We start from the raw sequence: 27,442 nt of genomic DNA, 5'->3' as shown, positions 1-27,442 counted from the left end.
TGGGGAGTTATTTCTCTATGTCATCGACAGGTGGGGATTTAGTGCCGAAAATACCGATTGGGCCCAGGTTGTTGATCGTGTTTATAGTCATGTGGGTGTGGGAGTGTTTGTTGTAGTTGCTGCTGATCAGTTGGGAGGAGGGGATGTGTTTAAGATGTCTTGTAGTGTCTTTGTGGTGTAGTTTTAATTTGTCTATGGGTCTGTGGGCATGGGCGATGAGGGTTGGCACTTGAAGCTGCAAGGACCTGTGCACCTTTCATGTCCAAGTGGTCTTTGATTTTTTATATTTTGGCCTCTGTGTGTAGATACTCGATGGGTGTTGTTGATGTGCAACCTGTGACGATGTGAGGGGCTTTGTTTTTAGCTCACCTGGAACGAAGTTCAGGGGAGCTTATGCGATGGCGCGTTGTCCGTAAACACTTGCAACTTCTTATCCGAAACCGCTGATGGGATTGCGACCAAATTTGGCACAAATGATATTTGTTGTGTTGTGACTAAAGTTTGTTCACGGCATTAAAAAAAAAATCGGGGTCTAAGGAAGTCTATGACCTCTCCACCAAATGTTGTCCGAATCCATCCACAACTTTTGCAGATATCCTGCTCACAAACAAACAAGAAAGCGTCAGGGCTCCTCAAAGGCAGCACCAGGCAAAGCCACCAGACAGATATGACGAAAATCGAGAGAATCAATAATTGATTGATTAATTGTGCAATTAAAATAAATAAATAATTATCGTAAAATAACTAGTTTCTTAATCAATTGGCTAATAGCATACCTAAACCACCACTGTTTCATCCGAATCTAACTTTTTGAAAATAAAGTAATTAATCAAAAAATTAAATAACTAAACGATTAATTGATTAATCAATAAATAACAAGACCGAAAGTCTAACAGTAGCGTAGCCAGGCATCTTTGATACTTTAGTTGAAGATAGACATAATGACGTAGTGTGACGGCCGGACACAAAAATGCCGCTACTTTAATATGTAGAAGATATATTTAAACTTCCAGTAACTTTGCAGTCACTATGAAGGGATTAGTGTGATGATTACATTTACTATACTATTAACGTTAAGTTACGTTACGTTATCATTATTACGAAAATGATATTACTATTTTATAAATCCCAATTTATTACTTTCTAATTCCTTACTTTCGTGGTTACACCGCTTATCATTGATTCATGAACCATACACCGCTTCAATCCACTAACTTTCCACTCACCACATTGGGATTAATGTGTTATGGTTATATTTACTATATTATTATTATTATTATTATTATGAAAACGATACTACTGAAACAGGTTGGGTGTGTGACACTTTTGGGAGATTTCTTAATACACTAATGTATTAAGAAACCTGGGCTTAATTTGTCCGAAGCGGTCTGAAGGTGAGGCATGAAGCCTAAGGCCTATATACAGTATACCATTTTGTTGGAAGAGCCGTAACCCCGATGCTTTCGATATTTGATGGTCATTTTAAGAATCTGGTTGTTTGTGTTTCATGCAGAATGAAAAATGTAAAGGTAGAGCATGGCGATTGTGATATATGACAGGTTCGACGATATGTTCGGCCTGAACAACATTGGAATTAAAATGGCGGTGTGTGGAGAATCAGCTGCAGCACTGCCGTAATGACATCAGACGTAATCACATCACCCTGTAATGTGACCAGATCCTCAGCTCTGATTGGTATACGTTTGAGGGGACATACATACATACACACAGACAAACACTGTTCTAGACGGCTCTGCCCTATGGGCTACGCCATAAAAATACCCTTTACAGCCAAATCACAAAAAAATAGTATTTTTGCCAAAGCACTTGTTCACTATTGTGCCCAATTTTCAGCTTCTTAGCTCAAAGGATGGTTGAGATAATTGCCCGGACAAACGAGAGAACATTGACTCTTGACATTGACCTTTGACCTATATGGTCAAAAAACATCGACAGCCTCACTTTTGTCCTTCGGAATCCTCTGGTAAAGTTTGACGAAGATAGCTGAAATATTTCGTGAGTTATCACACTCACAGACAAACAAATGAGACAGACCGACAGGCATAACAAACAGACAGGAGTGAAAACATAACCTCGGCCCACCTGCGGTGGTGGAGGTAAAGAGTGGATCGAGTACAATTCAAACAAAATAGAGACTGTCGTTGGACTACAGTCGGACATCACTATCAGTTATAGTGATCCGTTATTTATGTCTTATTTCCTGTCTCAACATACCTTGTGGTGTGTATGGAAGATATACTTAATCAAAAGGAGGCGCAACACACTCCTTCCTTTATATATGGGATCGTTTCTCTGTATACATTTCTAAACTTCCCGACCTGTGCAGGTAATTGGTCCATTATGCAAAATTTGATCTATTGGAACAGTTGAGAAGGCAGAATGAGGGAGAGAGGGAGAAGGAGGGAAAGGGAGAGATAGAGGAAGGGAAAGGGAAGGAGTGGAAGGAGGGAGAGGGAGGGAACGGAATAGGGAAAGGATGGGAGGAAGAGGGTGGGAGAGAGGGGGCAGGATTGGAGGGAAGGAGAGGGAGGTAACGGCTTAGGGAGAGGATGGGAGGAAGAGGAGGGGAGAGAAGGAGAAAGAGTGGAGGGAAGGAGATGGAGGGAACTGAATAGGGAGAGGATGGGAGAGAGGGAGCAGGGGTGGAGGGAAGGAGAGGGAGGGAACGGAATAGGAAGAGGATGGGAGAGAGGGAGCAGGAGTGGAGGGAACGGAATAGAGAGAGGCTGGGAGGAAGAGGGTGGGAGAGAGGGAGCAGGAGTGGAGGGAACGGAATAGAGAGAGGATGGGAGGAAGAGGATGGGAGAGAGGGAGAGGGAGCAGGAGTGGATGGACGGAGAGGAAGGGAACGGAATAGGGAGAGGATCGGAGGAAGAGGGTGGGAGAGAGGGAGCAGGAGGGGAGGGAAGGAGAGGGGGGGGGGGAATGGAATAGGGAGAGGATGGGAGGAAGAGGGTGAGAGAGAGGGAGCAGGAGTGGAGGAAGGAGAGGGAGGGAACGGAATAGGAAGAGGGTGGGAGAGAGGGAGCAGGAGTGAAGGGAAGGAGAGGGAGGGAGGGAACGGAATAGGAAGAGGATGGGAGAGAGGGAGCAGGAGTGAAGGGAAGGAGAGAACGGAATAAGGAGAGGATCGGAGAGAGGGAGCAGGAGTGGAGGGAAGGAGAGGGAAAGGGGGAAGAAAGGGAAGGAGGGTTGGGGGGAAGGAGAGGTAGGAGAGGCAGGGGAGGGAGAGAGAGAACGCAATCAGTGGGAAAATAGATTTCATATTTTTGCTTCAACAGCAAATTCAATCACCAGCAGTCATGGCTTCCATTGCAAATCCTACAACTGTTAGTTAGCCATATCGAATGTGAACTTAATGGCTTTTTTGATCGGGCAGGTTCTGGATAAGCTTTGCCGTCACAGTGTTGTTTGCGGTGCTGAGTAAATTCCACGTGCACGGAGAATTGGTGATCGGTTCACGAAACCAAACAGCACAATAAGCTGCACCTGCAGACCGTAGGTGAAACACTCCCAACAGCACGTCATCATCAATGTACCTTGGTCTGGGCAGAGGGTCGTTGCTGCCGAAGCGGTCTTTTGCCAAGAGTTATGCTGGGTGGTTTGCCATTGCTTAATTCCCAGCAGACAGGCCGTCTGGCACTGCATGCGAAACGCCAGGGCGGCAGTTTACACCTGGGTCGAGGCTCGAACCCAGGCGAGACGGGGGCGGGGCCGTGCAGGTAAGTAATAGGTTGTATAAATATGCAAGGGTGACTGTTAGACAGGCGAGGAGAGTTGGGGTTGGAATCCCGTGTTGTAGCCGCACAATGAAGACCGATGCACACGGGAGGCGGATTGCGCTCACCGTGACATGCCCAGGTGTCCGTTCACGCTTGGCCGGCGCGATGTGTCGTGTGTGTGTGTGTGTGTGTGTGTGTGTGTGTGTGTGTGTGTGTGTGTGCGCGCACATCCCGAATGGCGCAGCGTTTCTCGCACGTGTCCGAGCTGTCTGCGCGCTCAAAGCATTTATTGACGGAACGTGAGAGCCGCGGGCTAAAGCGTCGTGACATGAGATAACGGGCTCCATTTACACGAGCCCCGGGCCGTCCCACGTTATGGCGCCGCGTTCGCAGAAGCAACGATGCTTTCTCGGCGATGTTAAATGCACCTTGCGAGAAGTTCGCTTTCCCGTGCACACGGAGCCTGGTCGGTGTTGGAAAATAGACGTGACCCGCGAGACTGTCGCTCGGACTGGAAATGGGGACGGGGCTCCGAGCGAGCAACCTGGGGTCGCCCGTTCGGCACGTCCACGGGGGGGCGCATGCGCATCGCGCATCTTCCCACGGTGCGATCGCGAAGAGCGGCGCGACCTGCGAACGGAGCGGGCGGTCCCTCGACCGAAGCGCCTGTCTCTAGGAAAGAGCTCGAGATCGACTCGGGTTTGCACGGCGAGGCAGAACGAGCGTCGATGCATCGACGGGTCCCGAAGAAGAAGAAGAAGAGGACGGATGTGGCCTTTACGCACGCGGTACGGGATTTTACGCACGGTCGATATAGCGGGAGAGGGGGTGGAAAAAAGGAAATAGGATGAGAATAAAAAACCCTTTTCGCTCCGAAAAAGAATCCGAAGAATGCACCTGAGGTAAAATAGCGGCACAGTGCGGCGGCCATCCTCGTGTGGTGATCGGCGAGCATCTTCACCCCGGGGAATCGGCATCGTGCTTTATTTATTTCATTTCTACCGGTCGGTCTCGAATCGCATCGTTTTGGAGGCGACCGCAGCCTCGTCGCGATCTTCGTGCCTCGTCCTTGGCTCGCTGCTCGTCCCGGCTCGACCCTCGGCGCTGCCATTCACATGGAATCCGACGATCAGAACTTCAGGCGGAGAGCGCCGCGCAGCTCCACGTCTTGAGTCGTCCGAAACACCTGTGCGGACTCTCCCCTGCTCCACGACTTCTCGCCGGGGCGGGGTAGCGGCAAGAGCGGGGAAAAAGAGCGGGACAGGAGGAATCGTCAGTCGGGGAGGGGAGCCGGCGAAGGGGGCAACGATGCGCTGCTATGGGGCAGTGTGACCCAGGCGGCCGGATGCTGTTGACCACCATTGGCGCTTTCGCGGCGTTCAGCCTCATGACCATCGCCGTCGGCACCGATTACTGGCTGTACTCGCGGGGCGTTTGCAAAGCCAAGATGCACAACGACAACGAAACGGGAAGGAAGAACGAAGAAGTCATGACGCACTCGGGCCTGTGGAGAACCTGTTGTCTCGAAGGTACGACAGGTTAGCACCGGCAGACAAAAGAACGACGACGCGCGATTTTCCCGCGCGATTTTTTTTTTGGGGCTCACGACGCGTTTCGATCATCGGGAGCCAATTGTACTCCGGCCGACGGAGATGCAAATGTAGCCTCGGATGATTAAACACCATAAATATATATATATATAGTCCGCAAATAAAAAATTTTTTATTTAGACATTCGCCATAAATTAACTACATCGGGTCGCAAGCCCGCGCTGAGTCAGTCAGTCAGTCAGCTCGGTCAGTCAATCAGTCAGTCAGCTCAGTTAGTCAGTCAGCTCAGTCAAGTCAGTCAGCTCGGTCAGTCAGTCAGCTCAGTGAAGTCAGTCAGCTCGGTCAGTCAGTCAAGTCAGTCAGCTCGGTCAGTCAGTCAGTCAGTCAGCTCGGTCAGTCAGCTTAGTCAGTCAGTCAGCCAGCTCAGTCAGTCAGTCAGCTCGGTCAGTCAGCTTAGTCAGTCAGTCAGTCAGTCAGTCAGTCGTCGCCGAGAAATCGCATGCCGGTTGCGGTCGCCCTCAGCGTCGAAATGCGCTTTTCCATAGGAACCGTGTGTTCCTTCGCCTCGACGCCCAGCGAGGGCAAACAAAGGCGGGGCGCGTCCTCCTAAAAGGCCTTTGTTTCTTGAAAAACATGGCGTTGGATCACAGTGCTCTGCGACTGAGGAATCTGCGCCGATTAGTGAAAGGTCGACGGGCGCCCCCCCCCCCCACCCCGGGGGTCGCCCTACCGTCGCGAAAGCGCCATTGACGCTCTACTTGTAAACCTGATCCTCAACACGTCTCGGCTTCGCCCCGTTACCGCTTGGGTCGTCGCACCTTTTAATTGTCTGTTGCCTGATGTTGGTCTTAATGGTTCGGGTGGCGGGCTTGGGATCCTAAGGTCCTGAGTTTCCAATCCCGTTGAATTAACGCCAGATCCCCCAGAGTATACAAATAGCGTACCAGATACTGGTTATAGAGAGGCATCAGCGGCAGACGCGCCCACCGAAAAATGATGCAACCAGCAGCTGGGGAGACACCCAGTTGTTTGTTATACTTATAATAACAAGACCCATGATGTGCATCAATCAGACCCTCGCGGCTCGAGAAGCCGCTGTGGCAGATTTGACACCCGCTGAATGAAGACCATCGACCTTTATTTATTTATTATCTATATATATATATAATTTATTATTTATTTTTTTATTTATATTTATTTATTATATTATATTATATTAATTAATTTATTTATTTGTTTTTGCTGACGGTCGGTGTGCCAGGTAGTACTCCAACACCTTTGGGCTATCATCTAGTCTGGGTTCAATTAATGAACCACATAAACCATGGACACAGGACATTTAATCGCAAACTGCGTCGTCCTCCATTCGGACGTGAAGCCGAGTCTTCTCGGTGGACGTAAAAGATTCCACTGTCAGTAGTATCAAGGACGGTCAGTAGGAACAGGGGGTCAGTAGTATCAGTGGAAGTAGTAGTAGCCCAATTGTGTCACAAATTCAGCGCACATGTGACTTGTGAGAATCAGGAGTACTGTGGAATAAATTTTTCCATCCAGAACCACCACCACCACCATCACCACCACCACCACCACCAGTGGATGTTTTTTCCATCTCCGAATTGCACTCGATACTCAATCTATACAAGCAGCATCCTCACACAAGTCGATTTGCAGATTTGCTGGAGTAGTCTGGTTGACCTCACTCCTGGTACACTCTTTGCACATGTATGAGCATGCACTCGGACACATGACCTGGAACATCCTTCCCCTGTTTCTTGGCTCCGTAGATGTTTTATCAAGGGGAATCCCTGAAACGCGAGATGATTCAACGAGGCTGTTGCATCATCTCTGATGCTCATGTGTTGCTTATCTTCTAACATTGAGTTGAGGTTTCAGTTTCATTCTGTGGAAAGTATTCTTCCTGTGAGGATTTTGCATTGTTCTCCAACTGGGTTGTGGAACAATGCAAACATTACTATTCATGGTATTTTAATGTTTCAACTAAGAGTAGAGTAATTGATACAATCAATGTGTGTGTGTGTGTGTGTGTGTGTGTGTGTGTGTAGTAATGTCGTTGTGCGTGTGTGTGTGTGTGTGTGTAGTAATGTCGTTGTGCGTGTGTGTGTGTGTGTGTGTGTGTGTAGTAAAGGCGTTGTGTGTGTGTGTGTGTGTGTGTGTGTGTGTGTAGTAATGTCGTTGTGCGTGTGTGTGTGTGTGTGTGTAGTAATGGCGTTGTGCGTGTGTGTGTGTGTGTGTGTGTGTGTAGTAATGGCGTTGTGCGTGTGTGTGTGTGTGTGTGTGTGTGTAGTAATGTCGTTGTGTGTGTGTGTGTGTGTGTGTGTGTGTGTGTGTGTGTAGTAATGTCGTTGTGTGTGTGTGTGTGGTAATGTTGTAATGTAGTGTGTGTTTGTGGTAATGTTGTAGTGTGTGTGTGTGTGTGTGTGGTTATGTGTGTAGTAATGTCATTGTTTGTGTGTGTGTGTGTGTGTGTAGTTTGTGTGTGTGTGTGTGTGTGTGTAGTTTGTGTGTGTGTATGTGTGTGTTTGTAGTATTGTCATTGTGTGTGTGTGTGTGTGTGTCGTATTGTCATTGTGTGTGTGTGTGTGTGTGTCTTAATGTCATAGTGTAGTGTGTGTGTGTGTGTGTGTAGTAATGTTGTAGTGTAGTGTGTGTGTGTGGTAATGTTGTCGTGTGTGTGTGTGTAGTAATGTTGTAGTGTGTGTGTGTGTTTGTGTGTGTGTTTGTGTGTGGTAATGTTGTAGTATGTGTGTGTGTGTGTGTGTGTGTGTGTAGTAATGTTGTAGTGTGTGTGTGTGTGTGGTAATGTTGTAGTGTAGTGTGTGTGTGTGTGTGTGTGTGTGGTAATGTTGTAGTGTGTGTGTGTGTGTGTCTGTGTGTGTTTGTAGTAATGTCATTGTGTGTGTGTGTGTGTGTGTGTCAATGTCGTAGTGTAGTGTGTGTGTAGTAATGTTGTAGTGTGTGTGTTTGTAGAAATGTTGTAGTGTAATGTGTGTGTGTGTGTGTGTGTGTGTGTGTGTGTGTGGTAATGTTGTAGTGTGTGTGTTTGTAGAAATGTTGTAGTGTAATGTGTGTGTGTGTGTGTGTGTGTGGTAATGTTGTAGTGTGTGTGTGTGTGTAGTAATGTTGTAGTGTGTGTGTGTGTGTGTGGTAATGTTGTAGTGTAGTGTGTGTGTGTGTGTGTGGTAATGTTGTAGTGTGTGTGTGTGTGTGTGTGTAGTAATGTTGTAGTGTGTGTGTGTGTGTGTGTGTGTGTGTGTGTGGTAATGTTGTAGTGTAGTGTGTGTGTGTAGTAATGTTGTAGTGTAATGTGTGTGTGTGTGTGTGTGTGTGTAGTAATAATGTTGTAGTGCAATGTGTGTGTGTGTGTGTGTGTGTGTGTGCAGTAATGTTGTTGGTGTGTGTGTGTGTGTGTAGTAATGTTGTTGTGTGTGAGTGTGTGTGTGTGTAGTAATGTTGTGGTGTGTGTGTGTGTGTGTAGTAATGTTGTAGTGTGTGTGTGTGTGTGTGTGTGTAGCAATGTTGTAGTGTAGTGTGTGTGTGTGTGTGTGTGTATGTGTGTGTGTGTGTAGCAATGTTGTAGTGTAGTGTGTGTGTGTGTGTGTATGTGTGTGTGTGTGTAGCAATGTTGTAGTGTAGTGTAGTGTGTGTGTGACATCTGCAGAACAGTTAACAAATCTCATTGAGACATCCTCTAATGGTCGCCATGGAACCGTTCGGCATTCACTAATCCGTTGAGGATGCCAATCACATAGCTAACCTAGATGACATGCACTTTCTGTGATGCCGTGAGACATCAAACGTTCCAGTGTGGCATTTGCAGAGCCTCTTGCATACCAATTTAGAAAGACATCCTGGATAACACACTTGATTCCTCAGCCATGCGTTCCATTCATCAAATTATTATTTTTCAATCACATATTCAGCCACTCACCAATCTCTCCTGGGTTTCATTCAGCGATCCATTCACCATCTGACAGGCTATTGTGGAGGTGGCGCACTTACCTTTGAGTTTGTATTCTGCATTCGAGTCCACCACACCCGACTGACTATAAGGTCGTCGCGTTGGTGCTTCGCAGGTACGGTGTTGCATCACATGGTGCACCATCCCTTGGTCGGACGTTAAGCTGGATGTCCCATGCACTAGGATTAGCTAATGGACGTTAAGGGTGTCGTACTGGTGAACAGGTGATTATTATTATTATTATTATTTAGCTGAACAGTTTCCTTATAGTCTTATAAACAAGAATCATGCTATTAGAGGTCATAGAAGTACCCCTAATTATTGTTATCTTTACACGCAATTTACAAGAAATATAATATTTTGCATGAAATTTGTTATAACTTTAATTTGCATCATTATTTTGGGCTGAAATTTGGACAGGATATTCAGAATATCACTTCCTTTAAAATGATGAAGGCTTTTGTTTATAGGAGTAGCCATTGTGGATTTATTGAAGGACAACCAAGTTTTATCTGGTAATTGGCATAATTAGCTAATTAGTGAACATTTGACATAATTTCACAAAATCCTCTCATCAGGTAGTAGAGTAACACATGTATAATACATGTAGCAAGTTTTGTGTGAAAAGAATGATAGGTGACATAGAAGATAGAAGTAGAAATGTGTTCTTTTTTTTCCTTGTTTTTTATTGACGGTCTAATTTATGCAAATTATATGCATGTAATATGCCAAAGAAGCGTTGAAACTGGTCTGCGTTAAAGCCAAGATTATATCTTTCAAGAAAAACTGAAAATTAGATATTAACTTGACTTTGTTTTTGTGTAAAGGCCTCTCAAAGGTACCTATGTAGTTTTCTCAATTTTTCACCAGTACTACACCCTTAATGATCTTACGGTGTCATTCGTTGAAGTGTAGGCGAGTTATCACTGGCACCCTGAACACATTCTTGCTCTAACTGACTGCTGGGAAGGCAGTGGCAAACCACCTATTGTAATCTTTGCGATGAGACTGCTTTGGTAGTACCCGACACTGTCTGCAGATTGTATGGACATCAGAGAGATACTTGTATTTCCATTATTTCACCAACCCATCCTGTATTTGAGTTGCCCATCCCTCTTGCATGTTCATCAACGAGACATTAAATGAATTCAGCCTGAACTCTCTGAAATAGATCATTCTGGACGGCCACCATTGAGCCATTTAACGAATTCTACACTGTGAACCTTAACGGATACCACTCACGCAGGTCCTTGAAATTATGGCTTTCACCAAGCGGTCTCAGATCGAAATCGATGAACTATCCTGCATGCCAATCATAGCAATTCAAAATGCCACTCACTGTCCCCTCTTGCGTTGCATTTGCCACATGGAATCAAAGATAGGTCACCAAGCTATCCTAAATGCCCCTCAGAATCACATCACTGAGCTATTGTGCTGAAGACCTGCTCATCCTTCCTGCATGCCAATCACCAGGCCTTCCTGCATGCCAATCACCAGGCCTTCCTGCATGCCAATCACCAGGCCTTCCTGCATGCCAATCACCAGGCCTTCCTGTATGCTGCTCACAAAGCCATTTAGCATGCCATTCAAAGCCAGTCACCAACCCATCCTGCATGCCAATCACCAGGCCTTCCTGCATGCCAATCACCAGGCCTTCCTACATGCCAATCACCAGGCCTTCCTGCATGCCAATCACCAGGCCTTCCTGCATGCCAATCACCAGGCCTTCCTGCATGCCAATCACCAGGCCTTCCTGCATGCCATTCACCAGGCCTTCCTGCATGCCAATCACCAGGCCTTCCTGCATACCAATCACCAGGCCTTCCTGTATGCTGCTCACAAAGCCATCTAGCATGCCATTCAAAGCCAGTCACTAACCCATCCTGCATGCCAATCACCAGGCCTTCCTGTATGCTGCTCACAAAGCCATCTAGCATGCCATTCAAAGCCAGTCACTAACCCATCCTGCATGCCAATCACCAGGCCTTCCTGCATGCCAATCACCAGGCCTTCCTGCATGCCAATCACCAGGCCTTCCTGTATGCCAATCACCAGGCCTTCCTGCATGCCAATCACCAGGCCTTCCTGCATGCCAATCACCAGGCCTTCCTGCATGCCAATCACCAGGCCTTCCTGCATGCCATTCACCAGGCCTTCCTGCATGCCGATCACCAGGCCTTCCTGCATGCCAATCACCAGGCCTTCCTGTATGCTGCTCACAAAGCCATCTAGCATGCCATTCAAAGCCAGTCACTAACCCGTCCTGCATGCCAATCACCAGGCCTTCCTGCATGCCAATCACCAGGCCTTCCTGTATGCTGCTCACAAAGCCATCTAGCATGCCATTCAAAGCCAGTCACTAACCCATCCTGCATGCCAATCACCAGGCCTTCCTGCATGCCAATCACCAGGCCTTCCTGTATGCTGCTCACAAAGCCATCTAGCATGCCATTCAAAGCCAGTCACTAACCCATCCTGCATGCCAATCACCAGGCCTTCCTGCATGCCAATCACCAGGCCTTCCTGTATGCTGCTCACAAAGCCATCTAGCATGCCATTCAAAGCCAGTCACTAACCCATCCTGCATGCCAATCACCAGGCCTTCCTGCATGCCAATCACCAGGCCTTCCTGTATGCTGCTCACAAAGCCATCTAGCATGCCATTCAAAGCCAGTCACTAACCCATCCTGCATGCCAATCACCAGGCCTTCCTGCATGCCAATCACCAGGCCTTCCTGTATGCTGCTCACAAAGCCATCTAGCATGCCATTCAAAGCCAGTCACTAACCCATCCTGCATGCCAATCACCAGGCCTTCCTGCATGCCAATCACCAGGCCTTCCTGTATGCTGCTCACAAAGCCATCTAGCATGCCATTCAAAGCCAGTCACTAACCCATCCTGCATGCCTGCCTTCTAAAATGCAATACGTGAGGAATATTTTATTGTCTCACACAATCAAAACGGAGCGCTTTTCGAATTTTCACTTTTCTGAACAAATATGTAATGTGTTAATCTTGGCATTTTGCATTTTTTGCAAGCTTTTGGATTGTTAATTACAGTAGCTTCTGTCTTTTATGCATACCTCTTCGTCTATATCCAAGCAAAAGTGTCCCAGGCATGGCAGGTGTCCTCTCAATATATGGATGGAAAATTATTTATTTACCCAAAGTTTCCAGAGCCGCATCAATGCTTGGTAATGTTCTTCTAATCTATATTATAAGAGAGATGTTTGTCTCTCTGTGTGTCTGTGAGTCTGTGTATGTATGTCGCCATTTTTCTCAGAGATGGCTGAACGGATGTTCGTCAAACTTTCAGACATTCATCAGTGAGTGTTTTCGGCAAAATATATTTTTTTGAGAAGAATGAAGTTGGATTTTTGGGGATTAAAAGAAATCACTCTGCAGTGCCGAAGCCTTTGAAGCTATGAGAAATCTAATATTAAATGATCCCTGACCACTTTCCTTTGTGGATGCAGGGAAGTGTTTTAGGCCTTCCACCCAAAAAAATGGGATTTTTTTTTGATATCTCCAACAGGATTAGAACAACAGGAGTTTATAGCCTGCTGTTGGCTTAGCGGTTACGGTGCCGGCTTGGGATCCTAGGATCTTGAGTTTGAATCCTGGTCGATCGCTGAATTTAACACCAGGGGGGTTGACTCACCCTGTTCATCCTTCCAAGGTTGGTCAAACTGAGTACCAGCTCGCTGGTAATTACTCCCACCAGGGAGTAATGCATTCGCTCATTCCCTGTGTGTTATAAGAGGCGACTAACAGGGTTGGTGGCAGTAAGGGTATCCGGCCATAAAACTGCTTCAAAAAGGGCCCCACAGTGCCCAAAAAAGGCCAACCCCTGCTCTGTGGGTCTGTGGGGGTAAATAGACTCTAAAGGTGTGTTTTTTTTTTCTTCTTCTTCCTCTTCAAAATGATTAGAACAGCAACGGGAAATGTCAGGTACCCCTGCTAGCTGAATACAAAAATTAATTGGCTCTGTATGTAATCTCCTAGCCTGGTGTTGGCTTAGCGGTTAGGGTGCCGGCTTGGGATCCTAGGATCCTGGGTTCAAATCCCGGTCGATCACTGAATTAACGCCAGGGAGGTTGACTCAGCCTGTCATCCTTCCGAGGTCGGCAAATTGAGTAGCAGCTTGCTGGGATGAATGATCCCGGTGTGTACCCAAGTTTAGAATATGTACACCGTATCCCTGCGCATCGAAGAGGCGACTAAGGGTTGGCGCCAGGAAGGGCATCCGGCCATAAAAACATGGCTTCAAACAGGGAACCATGATTGTCATGGGGCCTGCAAGGCTAACCCCCGCTGTAGCGGGGAAAATTGCCTTAAAACGATTATTCATTCATTCATTCATATTCATTCATTCATTCTGTATGTAATCTCCCCTGCTCCTCTCCATCCCCCCCAAAAACGCTTTTGTTACTCCCGCCAGGGAATAATGCATTCGATCGTGTCCGTCCGTGTGTGTGTGTGTGTGTGTGTGTGTGTGTATGTGTGTTTGTGAACAAGATATTTGGAAAAGTTCTGAACGGATTTGGATGAAAGTTGATGGGATGATTGCCCTTGGGATAAGGAAGAATTGATTAGTTTTTGGTGAAGCTCAGGATATTATTCCGGATCCAGGAATTTTTTGAAGGATTTTTTTACCATTGGAAGATCGGGCTCAGTAGCGGCCACCCACGGCGGGAGCATGCGCTCTACTGAGTGGTGTTCTAGTTTTTCAATGCATCTTTGTCCTTTGGCCACAATCCTGATGGCTCCTTTCAACTTTTCACGTCAATAATTTTCTTCGAGCCATATGTTTGATTGACACGGTTGTTGAGATCTTTGTATAAAGTCTCCCTTTCACCTACCTGAGGTCAATCGAGCTTCTTCCATACTTCCAGATGTTGTTCTCGGCTGCAAATCCTTTTACCATTGCGGCTTGCAGGTTTCATGAAAAAAGTGACAACATTAATATAAAATAACTAAAAAACAAAACAAATAAACTAAAAATAATAATAACAAATAATCAAAACGAGCACGATTTTGCGTTTTGGAAGTATAGAGCAGCCAGGCCTAGTTCTCGCTATCACATGATAGATGTACATTGTAGTAGGACAAAATACAATGCAACCAGGCCTCGCTTTCACGACGAGCGGAGAAATTGTCTGCTGTAGTTTGAATAAAATGGCTCAGATTCTTTGTCTGTCCATGTTGAACAGATGTCTGCTTGTTCTTGTTGAATATGTATTGGAATACATTTGGCAAATTGTTTTAGACACACGTGGATAAAAGTTAAGCAAGCCTATAAAATGTGAAACATTTTGCAAAAACTATTTCCAAAAATTAAAAAAATTAAATTCAAATATCCTTTCAAGCAAATGCCAAAAACCCTCTATGCATAAGCTGTTTTTCATTCATCACTAGGCCAAGGCAAGTTTGCATACTCAGGGCATACATCATGATGGCCAGGGTATCAAATTACCAAAACCCACTTTCACCACAGGTAAAAGTTTGGAGAAGGTAACATGTCAATGGCGGACTGTGTTATTACGGCCTGGCCCATAGAAAGCTTAGAGAAGCCCAAAGATGGCAAATTATTGGGATGAACAATTCTGCATGGGATATCCTGCAGTGAAATTGGATGTCAACTTGGGTTCCGTCGGACTGTTATCGGCATATTGATGACAAACATCAATAGGCCAATGATGTTTAACACAGGCCTCAATCGGATGACCTCGGGTGACTTTTAACAGAGAAAATACAGCTCTGATTAGGCTTGGCAGACATATTCCTTTTGGTCAGAAGCACAGTGCTCCAGAATGAACGGAATCTGTCTCAGAAGTTATACATGAGAATTGTCTGGAACCACCTCCGGCAGAAAGAGTGCAAACATTCTGAAAAGCGGACTACAGGTTACAATGATAAGATGCCCTCTTCTCACCCCAGAATATTAAGCAGCCCACTTGGCATGATTCCGGGCACATCAACACTGGAATCTCATATCACAGAGGAACATCCATTGGTCCGATGAGTCCCGATTCCTCCGCATACACGACCGATGGTAGAACTCCGGCTTTACAGCAAGTCTCTACACCAAGAACATTGTAGAGTCCATTCCATTTGATGGCAGATCTGTTGTGATATGGAGCTTCCTGTTACTATTGTGAACTTGACCTTGAAACTGTACAGGGTAACGTGACAAGTGAAAAGTGCCATACAAACATTTTTTTAAATCATGTTTTTCCACATTTTCACAACCACTCACTTCTCTTAACAACTGTATTCATGACAATGCCAGATCTCAGCGTTCCCGTGCAGTTACCGACTTCTTGCGAAACGATGCCATCACAACATTGCCCTGGTCAGCAAGGAGTCATGATTGAAATCCATTGGAGCACATTTGACACATTCTTAGGCAAATCATTTAGGAAATGGACCCTCCTGCACAGACACAATTGGATGCTGCTTTGCACAAGGAATTGCAAAACTCCTTTTGGATTCTCTCTGGCAGATTCTTGAGGGGATGAGGAGGGTTGGATCAATCATTCATTCCAATGGTGCTTCTGCATATTATTGACCTTTTCAGATATTCATTCCATTGTCACACCATTGGATGTCATTATTCAGTGGTCTTGAGCCCTACGTCACATGATGTGTTTCCAACAGCCCCATTCTAAAATCAGTGTGTTTTTTTTGGTATAAAACAGTGTGTTACTGACATCCCCATTTTGTGATTAAATAATCAACAAATCTCCGAGTTTTTCTCAAGTCTTTTGCCAAACATTCATTCTTTACCAATATATGGTTTATTTTTCATAAATGCAATGGTTTCTGAATAATTTTCTTGGTTGTTGCTATGATTCAGAACAACACACCTTGCGTTTAGCTATTTTTCTGTATATATGTCCTGACAATCCAGGTGACAGACGACTATACTTTCATTTTTGAAAATGTCGATAATTATAGCAATACTATCTTCTTTAACCCCATTTTAAAACTGACATCTAAGCTCAGAGAAGAGCTGAAAGAGTGCTGACATTCTGCAATTGGCATGTAAGAGTGTGGAATACAAATCTTTTGTAACTTCTTTTTAGGATCTTACAAGGGCATCTGCAAGAAAATAGATTACTTTCCAGAAGATGGAGATTACGACAAGGAAAACTCTGACTACCTACTCCGTGAGATTTTCTTATCACGCACACACTTGTGTAATACATTTGCAACATATTCCATTCTTTCATTTAAATTTGTCTATTCAGGTTTTTCAGATTATCTTAACTCTTTTTTTTCCAGTTTTGAACATTACCTTGGTATATTTATTCATGTTCACTTAATGGATGTGTTTGTTTCATTACTATATATTTGTGTACATGTTTATTAATCTAATCAACCTTCATCAACCATTAAATACCCAGGAGCCTCTCAATACGCTGCAGACTGATTAGTGTGGCCCACTCCTGGATTATACAGATTTTGATGGTAATAATTTGTGGTGGATGTACTTTTAGCATCAATGACGTTTGAATCATTTGAATTATGGTATTATATATATATATGCACAGTCACGTGAAAAAGTAAGTACACCCCATGTAAAGTTTTGACTTTTTCAACATATTTCAACATACAGCTATTTGATCTTCATTTCAACAATATTGACAGATAAAGGTGATATAATATAACAAATATCATGAAACATTTACATTTTGTAGTCCATTGTATAATTTAAATAAACATAAATGCAAATTTCGCATGTGAAAAAAGTAAGTACACCCCTACATTTATCACTACTTCAAATACCTAAAATTAGAATCAGGTGCACCAGCTCAGGTGCAAATGATTAGAACATAGTCAGAGAGGATCTTGGAGGAACCTGTCTTATTTAAACCTCAGACATTTAGTTTGGTTTGCTCTTTGTTGTTGAAGTGTGCTGCGTCACCATGCCTAGATCAAAAGAGCCTTTTTGAAATCAATTTGAAATCAATCATTCGACTGTCCGGAAGATCATCTACAAGTGCAGAAGATTCCAAACAACTGCCAACCTGTTCAGGCCAGGCCGCTCCAGCAAGTTCAGCCTGAGAGCAGACCGCAAGATGCTGAAAGAAGTCTTGAAGAACCCCATAATGTCATCAAGGGACCTACAGGTAACTCTTGCCACTGTTGATGTCAAAGTGCACGAGTCAACCATTATAAAGAGGCTGCACAAATTTGATCTACATGGGAGGTGTGCCAGGAGGAAACCTTTGCTGTCCAGAAAGAACATCAAGGCAAGACTAAAGTTTGCCAATGAACACCGAGGCAAAGACCAGCACTTCTGGAACAATGTGCTCTGGACAGATGAGTCAAAGGTAGAGCTATTTGGCCACAGTACCAGAAGACATGTTTGGCGAAAACCAAAGACAGCATTTGACCACAAGAACCTGATACCAACTGTCAAGCATGGTGGTGGAAATATTATGGTTTGGGGCAGCTTTCCTGTATCAGGGCCTGGGCAGCTCACCATCATAGAATCCACTATGAATTCTTAATTGTACCAGAGGGTGCTTGAGGATAATGTGAGGCCATCTGTCGGAAAGTTGAAGCTCAACCGAAGGTGGACCTTGCAACATGACAATGACCCTAAACATAGCAGTAAATCCACCAAGGAATGGCTGAAAAGAACGAAATGGAGGGTTCTGGAATGGCCATGTCAAAGCCCGGATCTAAATCCCATCGAGATGTTGCGGGGGGATTTGAAACGAGCTGTGCATGCAAGAAACCCCTCAAACATCGCACAGCTGAAAGAATTCTGCATGGAGGAGTGGGCAAAAATTTCTCCCAGTCGATGTCAGAGACTGGTAGACAGTTATAAGAAACACCTACTTGAGGTTGTTTCTGCCAAAGGGGGCAATACCACCTTTTTGAGCCAAGGGTGTACTTACTTTTTCCACATGCGAAATTTGCATTTATGTTTATTTAAATTATACAATGGACTACAAAATGTAAATGTTTCATGATATTTGTTATATTATATCACCTTTATCTATCAACATTGTTGAAATGAAGATCAAATCGCTGTATGTTGAAAAAGTCAAAACTTTACATGGGGTGTACTTACTTTTTCACGTGTATGTTCTTCCGAGTCTTTATCAGCCATTTCTCCTGCAAATGTATGATCATCTACATTTGATGGTTGGTTTTATCTCTCTTTCTCCCTCTCTCCCTCTGTCTTATAAAAAAAAAAATTACCTTTTTAAGGCCATTTTCCCTGCTATAGCAGGGGTTAGCCTTGTGTGCCCCATGACAATCATCATGGTTTTCTTTTTGAGGCAATGTTTTTATGGCCGGATGCCCTTCCTGACACCAGCTCTTTAGTCACCTCTTTAGACACACAGGGTTACTCTGTACCTATTCTAAACAGGGGTACACACCGGCACATTCATCCCAGCAAGCTGGTACTCAATTTGCCGACCTCTGAAGGATGACAGGCTGAGTCAACCCGCCTGGCATTGATTAAATGATGACTGGGATTCGAACTTCAGGATCCTAGATCCCAAGCCAGCACCCTAACTGCTGAGTGAAGAAATCTGTTTGTGATTCAATAATGTTTTTATTAACTTGCTTTTTATTTTGTTACCTCCACCACCAATGTGGACAGAGGTTAGGTTTTCACCCCTGTGTGTCTTTGAGCAAGATATCTTAAAAGGTTGTGGACAGATTCAGACGAAATTTGTTGGACAGGTTGGGTTTGTGACTTGGATGAAATGATTAGATTTTGGTGAAGTCTCGGATCCGGGTCCGGATACTAGAATTTTTAAATTTCTTAAGTGATCTAATATAATAAGAGGAAAGTTTGTTTGTGTGTTTGTACGCTATGTATTCAGACCCAGCAGAAAACAGTGAAACCAAACTTTTGTCATCTTATCTTATCTTTCATCCAGAGGAAGGTTATGTTTGGACAACATTTTTGAAAAAAATAAATAAAATACTCAGATTAATTGGCCTTTAGGCCTCGATCGGGGCTTGTGCTTATACACTGCCAGTGTTTTGTTTCCCAGAAACGATCGAGTAATATGTTTCGTGAAGATCTTATGTTGAGGTTGTATTTTGTGATTTGTTGTCAACAACACAAATTTAATTATCATGGTGCTTGTGCCTGTTATTTAATATTCGTGGCTGTTATTGAAAAGATTGCTTTGCACAGGTTTTTTAAAACACTTCCATGTTCATCTTTGAAAGAAGCAAAGTAACGTATCTTTATGATCCTCCTTTATTCAACTTAAAAACTTTGAAAGAAGCAATTTTTAAAAACAATAAACTCCCAACGAATTTCCCTTATAGTCTGTGGGCTTATGTAAAAAAAGCAAAATTTTGGGTAGATTCTTGGCCTTCCCTCCTCTCTCTCTCCCTCTCTCTCTCCCTCCATCTCTCTCTCCTAATTTCCTGAACTTTATGAATCCCATTATTTTTATCTAACCGTTGCATTACCACGTTTAGCTGATTAATTAATTTGGAAGGCACTGTAAACCTACGTGGCTGTTTTACTCTCCTCACCTTACTCTTCCTGGAGGAAATAAACCTCAAAGACCATGTAGTGTCTTTGACTTGCGATAACGCCATATTCCTTTTTTATAGGATTCTCACAACTTAAAAAGTATTGGAATGATTCTATAAAACTTGATGGGGTTGGTAATGCACCATAGGTTACAAGCAGTTATGTTTTCACCCCTGTTTGTTTGTTACTTGCCGGAAAAGATTCCGGCAAGTATGTTGATCGGTTGGTTTGTCTGTCTGTCTGTTCGCAGCACTACGTCTACACCGTTGCACGTAGAATCGCCAAACTCTACACACATATTTGTCTTGTCCTGGAATAGACTGTGCCCAATTTTTAACTCTCTCGGCCCAAAGCCTCCATTTCCAATATGACGTCATAATTTGATAATTTGACAAGTACAAAACTTCATCCAATCAAGATGCAATTTCTTGAGCGTTATGACGGCATAAACTGGTGGAGAAAAAAAAATGATGACGTCATCGGTCACGTGGTTCGGCCGCCATCTTGGAAAAACCGAAAAACTTTGCACCTCTATATCTCCGAAAGTGCTGAATAGAAAAAATTGAGACATGGCTCATTGTAAAGAACTCTCCATGGGGAATAAAATATTTTAATGATGATGTCATACGTGCCTCCATTATGACGTCATAATTCGACAAGTACAAAACTTCATCGATCAAGATGAAATTTCTTGAGCATCATCAAGGAATAAATTAGTTTAGAAACAAATAATGATGACGTCATCGGTCACGTGGTTCGGCCGCCATATTTGTCCAAAATGGCCGATAAAAAAGTACATTCCGGCAAGTCCTCAGTCTCTGACCGATTTTTCATTTGTCTGTCGTCTGCTTGTCTGTAAGCAATATATCTAAAAGAGTTATGTACTGATTTTGACAAAACTTGGTGGACAGGTTTGGTGTGTGACAAGTACGAATTGATTAGATTTTGATAAAGATCCGGATCCAGATAATAGAATTATTAAAATAATTCTTTCACCATTGAGAGATAAGACCAAAATGATATATAGCACAATATCTCAAAAAGTTATGGACGGTTTATGACAAAACTTGGTGGATGAGTTGGGTAGGTGACCATAACAAGCTGATTATATTTTGGTTGAGGTCTGGATGCAGATCCGGTGTATCAGTGGGATACAAAACATAAACTGTTCAGTCTGGTGGGGGTATGCGCCCTACAGAGTGCCATTCTAGTTGTCCATGAATTTAGTAATTTAGTACATTGGTTGTTTTCACTTAAAAGATTATGATATAGATAATTTTTATTGTTATTGGGTGTGAATGAGATGTCTGATCTTTTTGGTCATTGGCACATTTAACCGACGAATTATTCAGAAGGCACTCAGGCTAAATGATCTTATAACTTAACTTCGAACACACTGTCATGTGGATGGCAACCTCTTGACAGGCCGCATACACACCGATGAGGTTACCATCATGCTGAACTCGAAACTTCAAGGATAGTCGACATTTCACTGTTTCCTACAAGCCGAGTAGTTATTGCCAGCTTGTGTTCTGGCAGAGCCTATTACTGTGTCTTATACGTATAAAAAGAACATTACAATAAATTGAACCCTGAGTTGTTTGGTCCTAAAAATGAACCAGATTGTTGGTCCTACAAAATGTCTGCAACACACGGCAAGCCGTTCCTTATGAGATAGATAAATAATTTATTACACAAGACATAGTACAACAATTACAGAAATAAAACTAGAAAGGCTCCCAGTAGAGAGCATACCTCTGCCTGGTTGGCCATATTACTCAATGCTGAAGAATCACTTAAAAATTATACTAGTTGGATCAGGATCCAGATCTTCACCAACATTGAATCGATTCTTCCTTGTCACTCACACAACCTGTCCAACAAGTTTTGTCCAAATCCATACATAACGTTTTGAGATATCCTGCTATGTATCGTTTTTGGCCCTTTCTCCCAATGGTGAAGAATCACTTATAAAAATAAAGTAATTCTCATATCCGAATCCATATTCAGATCTTCACCAAAATCAAATCGAATCGTACTTGTCAGACACCCAAATGGGCCACCAAGTTTCGTCCAAATCCGTCCACAACTTTGAGATATCCTGCTATGTTTCGTTTTTGGCCCGATCTCCCAATGGTGAAGAATCTCAAAAAATTCTAGTAGCCGGATCCGAATCCGGATCTTCACCAAAATCTAATCATTTCGTCCTTGTCACATACGCTACATTTCTGCCAAATTTTGTCCGAATACGTCCACAACTTTGAGATATTTTGTTCACAAACAGACAGACAAATGGACAAACAGACAGACAGGGGTGAAAACATAATCTCCATCCACCTTTGGTGGCGCAGGTAACAAGACAAAAATCCTATAAACAAAAACCTATTTCCTCCTCCCTTCCCAAGATTCCACACACACTTAAGTACTCAGACAAGACTTGGGAATTATGGAGCGAAAGGCACATGGTGAAGAGCATGAAGCTGAAGCAGAGCACGCACAGTGCAGTGCTACCTACCATGTCTCCACCAATGCTACCAGATCATGCACAATCATGACTCACAAGGATCTTGGGCCCAGTCTTGTTCCTCCTTTTACAAGTTCCTCATTGACTTGCCTTCACTCTTAATTACGCCCCCCGCCCACCAGAGATTCCACCATTAAGACTTTGCTCCATCAATCACAGTCCGAGGCCCTCAGGAATCCCCGCCCTGAGGTACTGCAAGTCTCCGTCCCCCAGGACATTGACTAATCCCTATTTTGGCAATGAACCAATGACTGCTTCCCACATGCTGATGGACAACTACTGTGGAGGAGTTATCTCCATCTGTTGGTGGGAGTGACGTGTTGGCCCCATCCTTCCCGGCAGCATCAAGTTCAACATAGACATCTTAACCTAGCTATCTGTATAAGCATAATCGCCCATCTCTTTTCTTGGACATTTTACAGTGACTTCTCTCTTATACAAAAACTTAATGCAGGATACGAAGTTCTAAAACGACACGCTAATGTACATGGCATCGAAGCCCTTCATCAAACGATTCCCCCCTTCCCCATGAAAGTAACAATAAATTGCCAAACTTTACATGATTGGCAGCTATGTTTACACCAATTACATTCAAAAGCTTAATTAGGTTTCCTCCACATGTAATGTAGAAAAATACCTATTATTATTCCCAAGATTATTGGTTCACGAGTTATCAAGTGACCACTATATTCGTCATGTGTGTGCGTCTGTCTGTGTGTGTCTGTGTGTCTGTCTGTCTGCAGCCGAACTACCCGATTATATCATCCGATCTTGATGAAACTTGGGTGGGAGGTTGATATCATGATCTAGTTGTGTCCTGCCTAGAGTGGGCGTATTGCGCCCATTGTGGGCGGAGCCACGCCCCAAAAAGATGTCTTTTTAGGGGGTAATCAAGTTCAAGCTACATCTTCTCCGAGGGGTTTGGTGGAATCTCACAGGGGGTTTCGATATTTGGTTAGGCCAATGTCATGTGTCTAGCCCCATGGAGCTCGATTTTTCTTTTTTTCTCTTTTTTCATTTAAAAAATTTATTTATTTATTTATTTTCATTTCATTTTTCACCGAATTTTCGGTATTGTGTAGCTAACTAACCTCATAACTGATTATACATTTTCTATCTCATTTCAAGGTCAGTAACCTTCATTTTGACATTTCCGGGCATGGCCTGTCCGGGCCTGTTTCGGTTACAGTCCGTCCTTTGTCATTGAATACCGCTCGCTTGTGAACCATCGTCGTCTCCTGACTTATTATTCTTCCGCCAGATTTTTCACCTCTGAAAACATTTAACGCAATGTTCTCAGCAACTGTTGGTCCGATTGACACGAAATTTTCACCAAGTGATTGGCTGGGCATGCAGATTTTTTTTACTGCTAATCACGACGTCATATGTCACGTGGTATGGGCGCCATCTTGGAAAACACCGTCAACTTTGCCCCTCTATATATCCGAAACGGCTCAATGGAAAACATTGAGTCATGGCTCATTCTAAAGAACTCTGCAATGGGACCATAAATGTGTTGATTTAGGATATGAAAAGTGCTAACGTTACGAGGTTAGAATTCGACAAATAGATCCCTTACTCCCATGAATATGATATATTTTTTACATAACCTTAGTTTAAAAAAATGTAGGTTAAAAAAAATTTCAACATCATGCATCACATGGTTCGGCCGCCATATTGTTTTTCCGTGAAAAACACTAAGAACCCATTTTCTCCAAAACGAATGAACAGATCGGGATCAAACTTTGCATCCACAATCGCATGCCCATGACGAACAAAAAGTTATTGCATGACGACGTCATACATTGCATCTTTTGGGAGTTGTGAAGTTTTTAAGCATAAACTTTTAATCCTATCTCTGCCATAATTTTTGAACATATCGAATGGAAACTTCACAATTATGTTCCCCGTGTCGGCATGCTAAAATGCCCTTTTGGAATTTGTGATAGCTCACATGGAATGGCAGCGATAGATAAATTGAACGAAAATATTTTTAAAATTACATCTCTTGAACCGCTTCATTGATCGACATGAAACTTTATAATATAGTAGAAGTCATGAAGTGGAACAAGTGTACAAAATTTCAAGATGATTGGATGTACGGTCTGGAAGCTAGAAGTTGTTATTGTGCGAAGAGGAAGAAACTCCGCATGAGCATCTCAGGCTATGCCAATGATTCCAGCACTGGGATTTTTCAGGTTTATTTTCTTTAAAAATCACTCTCTCTGCAATGGTTTGCCCGATGGACAGGAAATTGTCACCAAAGGAACGCGTTGGCGTCTAGAATCTTTTAAAGCTAATTATGACATTGTACATCACGTGGTACGGGCGCAATCTTGGAAAAACCGAAAACATTTGCACCTTTTTATCTCCATAACCACTGCACAGAAAAAATTGAGGCATATCTCATTGTAAAGTACTCTCCATGCAGAATAACATATGCGGATGATCATGTCATAGGCGCCTCCATTATGACGTCATAATTTGACAAGTACAACACAATCCGATCAGGATGAAATTTCTTGAGCATCATCTAGGGATAAATTAATGGAGAAAAAATAATAATAATGTGAAAGCGGGGTTGTATCCAAGCGGGTTTGTATCAAAGCCGGGTTGTATCAGAGTGTCTGATGAAAGCTGAATTGTATCAAAGCATGTCCAATGAGAGTGGGGTTGTATCAAAGCGTGGTTGTATGAAAGCATGTCCGATTAAATTGGGGTTGTATCAAAGCGTGGGTGGATGAAAGCGTGTCGGTTAAAGTTGGGTTGTATCAAAGTGGGGTTGTATCAAAGTGTGTCCGATGAAAGTGGGGTTGTATCCAAGCGGAGTTGTATCAAACCGGGGTTGTATCAAAAGCGGGGTTGTATTAAGGTGGGAAGGCGGAGGAAACCGGGCACACTACCAGCAGTTATGAAGTGGCAGTTCTAGTTTTAATATAATATTGTTTTCTTGGTTGTATTGATTGAGAAAAGCAATACATTTATAGAACTAGTGAGATACCTGTGCTTTGCATGGGTGGGAGGCCAGAAGCAAACAGGCAGTGCAGATACGGCGAATGCTAAAGCATGAAACCAATAAATTCCACATTCCTGTAGCACCCTCAGTCGCACGTCAGACATGGACAGCAAGTTCGTGAAGGACTTCCATGCAAAACGTAGCCGTTCGCAAACAAACGGGTACGTTCACGTATAGAAACATCGATCGTGGGACCGTGGCGAATCTGCATATGGCGATCCGCAAAGATCACGTTTAGAAAGTAGAAACCATCACGGCATGTCGTCATTCACTTGAACTCGATATCTCTTTTTTCGTTCCAAACAACATAACTCTAATCACAAATTAATCACAAAATAAACTTTTAACAACATTGTTAATGTTTCCTTCATTGTAAAAACTACCAAGTCAACAGTTGAAAGGATTTTGAGCCGATAGGTGTTACGACCTTGGCAAGATCGATGGAGACGGCGATCTGTTAGCGTATACACCGCCCAAATAGCTATGTGGAATTCCCTCATGTGGAGATTAAACACGTCGTTTGAACTTTGGCCGAGGTCATTATTTACTTTTAATGATGCTTATATACGAATCAAAAAGAAGATAATTGGTTTTGGGTCGTCCTTTCCGCATATCTCGTGGGATTGTGAGTTGGAGAGACGACCGTGATGGCGGGGAGGGGGTTGACATTCTCTCAAGCAGGGATTCAACCCATGTCCTTATAAAAGGTCTTTGTCCGAGGCCACCGAGTCCGATCGGTGCAGCTGTGCAGCGATCGGTGCAGCCGTTTGTGCGGCACCCGGGAAAATAACGTTATGCGGGGGTCCAAACCTGAAAATGCTGGAGGCCACAGCTGAAATTGGGAAAACAATAGACCCTATTTTACTCCAGGAGATCCCAGGATTACCCACCCAAAATATCGTTGCGATCGGTTCAGCCGTTTTTGCTGTACCTTCAAACGGACGGACAGACAGACGGACGGACGGACAGACAGACGGACGGACGGACATTTGGTGAATTATAGTAAGATGTAAATATCCAATTGGCTAAAACATTTAGGAGGTGAGCTCAGCTTGAGAGATAGGAAAGAGACTGGGTGAAGTAGGTGAAGTAGGTGAAGAGGAGGAAGGAAAGGATAGTTTCCCTTCCATTTTGGTTTGCATGCTACAAAAGCGATTGTTTTATATTGCAGAATCTTGACCAAACGGCCAGTGGTGCCATATAAAATAGGTATGTAATTCAATGCCCTCTCACTTTTTGGAGAACTCTGCACAATATACCTGTAAATTATACATGGATGTTTGATTTCGTGAAGTTGAGTTTGAAATTGAATGCAGCACTAAATAGATTCACAGGTAGATAACCCATGTTCCTTATATTGCCAATTGATCACTATCAGAAAATTTGTAAGGTTCCCATTCAATCTAATGAAACATCCATGGGAAGGAGCAGTAATCCCCTTTGCGTATTTATGCTTATGTAAATACTGTCACAGCTGTATACTACTGTGTGGATGTGCATGCATGGGTTAGTTTATGAGGAACGAGGTGAAGTACCCGGCGTTTCCCAAGGAAGGGTGGTGGTAGAAGGTGGGGAAGGGGGGAGGGGAGGGTGACAGAAAGGGGAAGGGAGTAAGGGAGAGGAAGAGGGAAGAGGAGGAAGGGGAAGGGAAAGAGAGGGGTAAGGAAGGGGAGAAGGGGGAGGGGAGAGCCGCTGGAGGAGGGTGGAGGAGGGGATAGGGGAGAGATATATTGTATATACAGACTTGGCATTTAATATGGAATTTTTTTTTTCTTGACTTGGGTTTACTTTCTGAACTCAGTATATCTGTTGGAACCCATCTGTGGATCGGTCCCATCGGCCGATGGGTCTGACCCGTTTGCGGATCCGCAGAGGGGCGACCCATCTGTGGATCCGCAAACGGGTCAGACCCATCGCTGAGGGCCTCATAGAATCACATAGGGCCTCATAGAATCACACTGAGGGCCTCATAGAATCACATAATGCGTTATTGTGTTTATATAATTGACAATGCCCCGATTACGAAGCCACACCTTCATCTTTAGCTTTGGGGTGATTAAGGCATGCCAGGAATTGCTATATAAACAATGGAGAGCTGAGTCTGC

The 27,442-nt window shown here is 43.8% G+C and overlaps 1 protein-coding gene across 1 annotated transcript in view; it reads left to right on the top strand.

Annotated features, from left to right (window-relative positions):
- The first annotated feature begins 5,061 nt into the window (after window positions 1–5,061).
- LOC137423992 (voltage-dependent calcium channel gamma-2 subunit-like) overlaps window positions 5,062–27,442 on the top strand; it is a 182,521-nt gene continuing 160,140 nt past the window's right edge. Inside the window, exons 1-2 of the mRNA XM_068111492.1 lie at window positions 5,062–5,272; window positions 16,361–16,444. Of these exons, the coding sequence (XP_067967593.1) occupies window positions 5,062–5,272; window positions 16,361–16,444 (295 nt within the window). The remainder of the gene's footprint in view (window positions 5,273–16,360; window positions 16,445–27,442) is intronic.

Source organism: Myxine glutinosa, chromosome 3, assembly GCF_964187855.1.
Source record: "Myxine glutinosa chromosome 3, kmMyxGlut1.1, whole genome shotgun sequence".
Taxonomy (NCBI): Eukaryota; Metazoa; Chordata; class Myxini; order Myxiniformes; family Myxinidae; genus Myxine; species Myxine glutinosa.
This window is presented reverse-complemented; position numbering and strand designations above follow the sequence as displayed.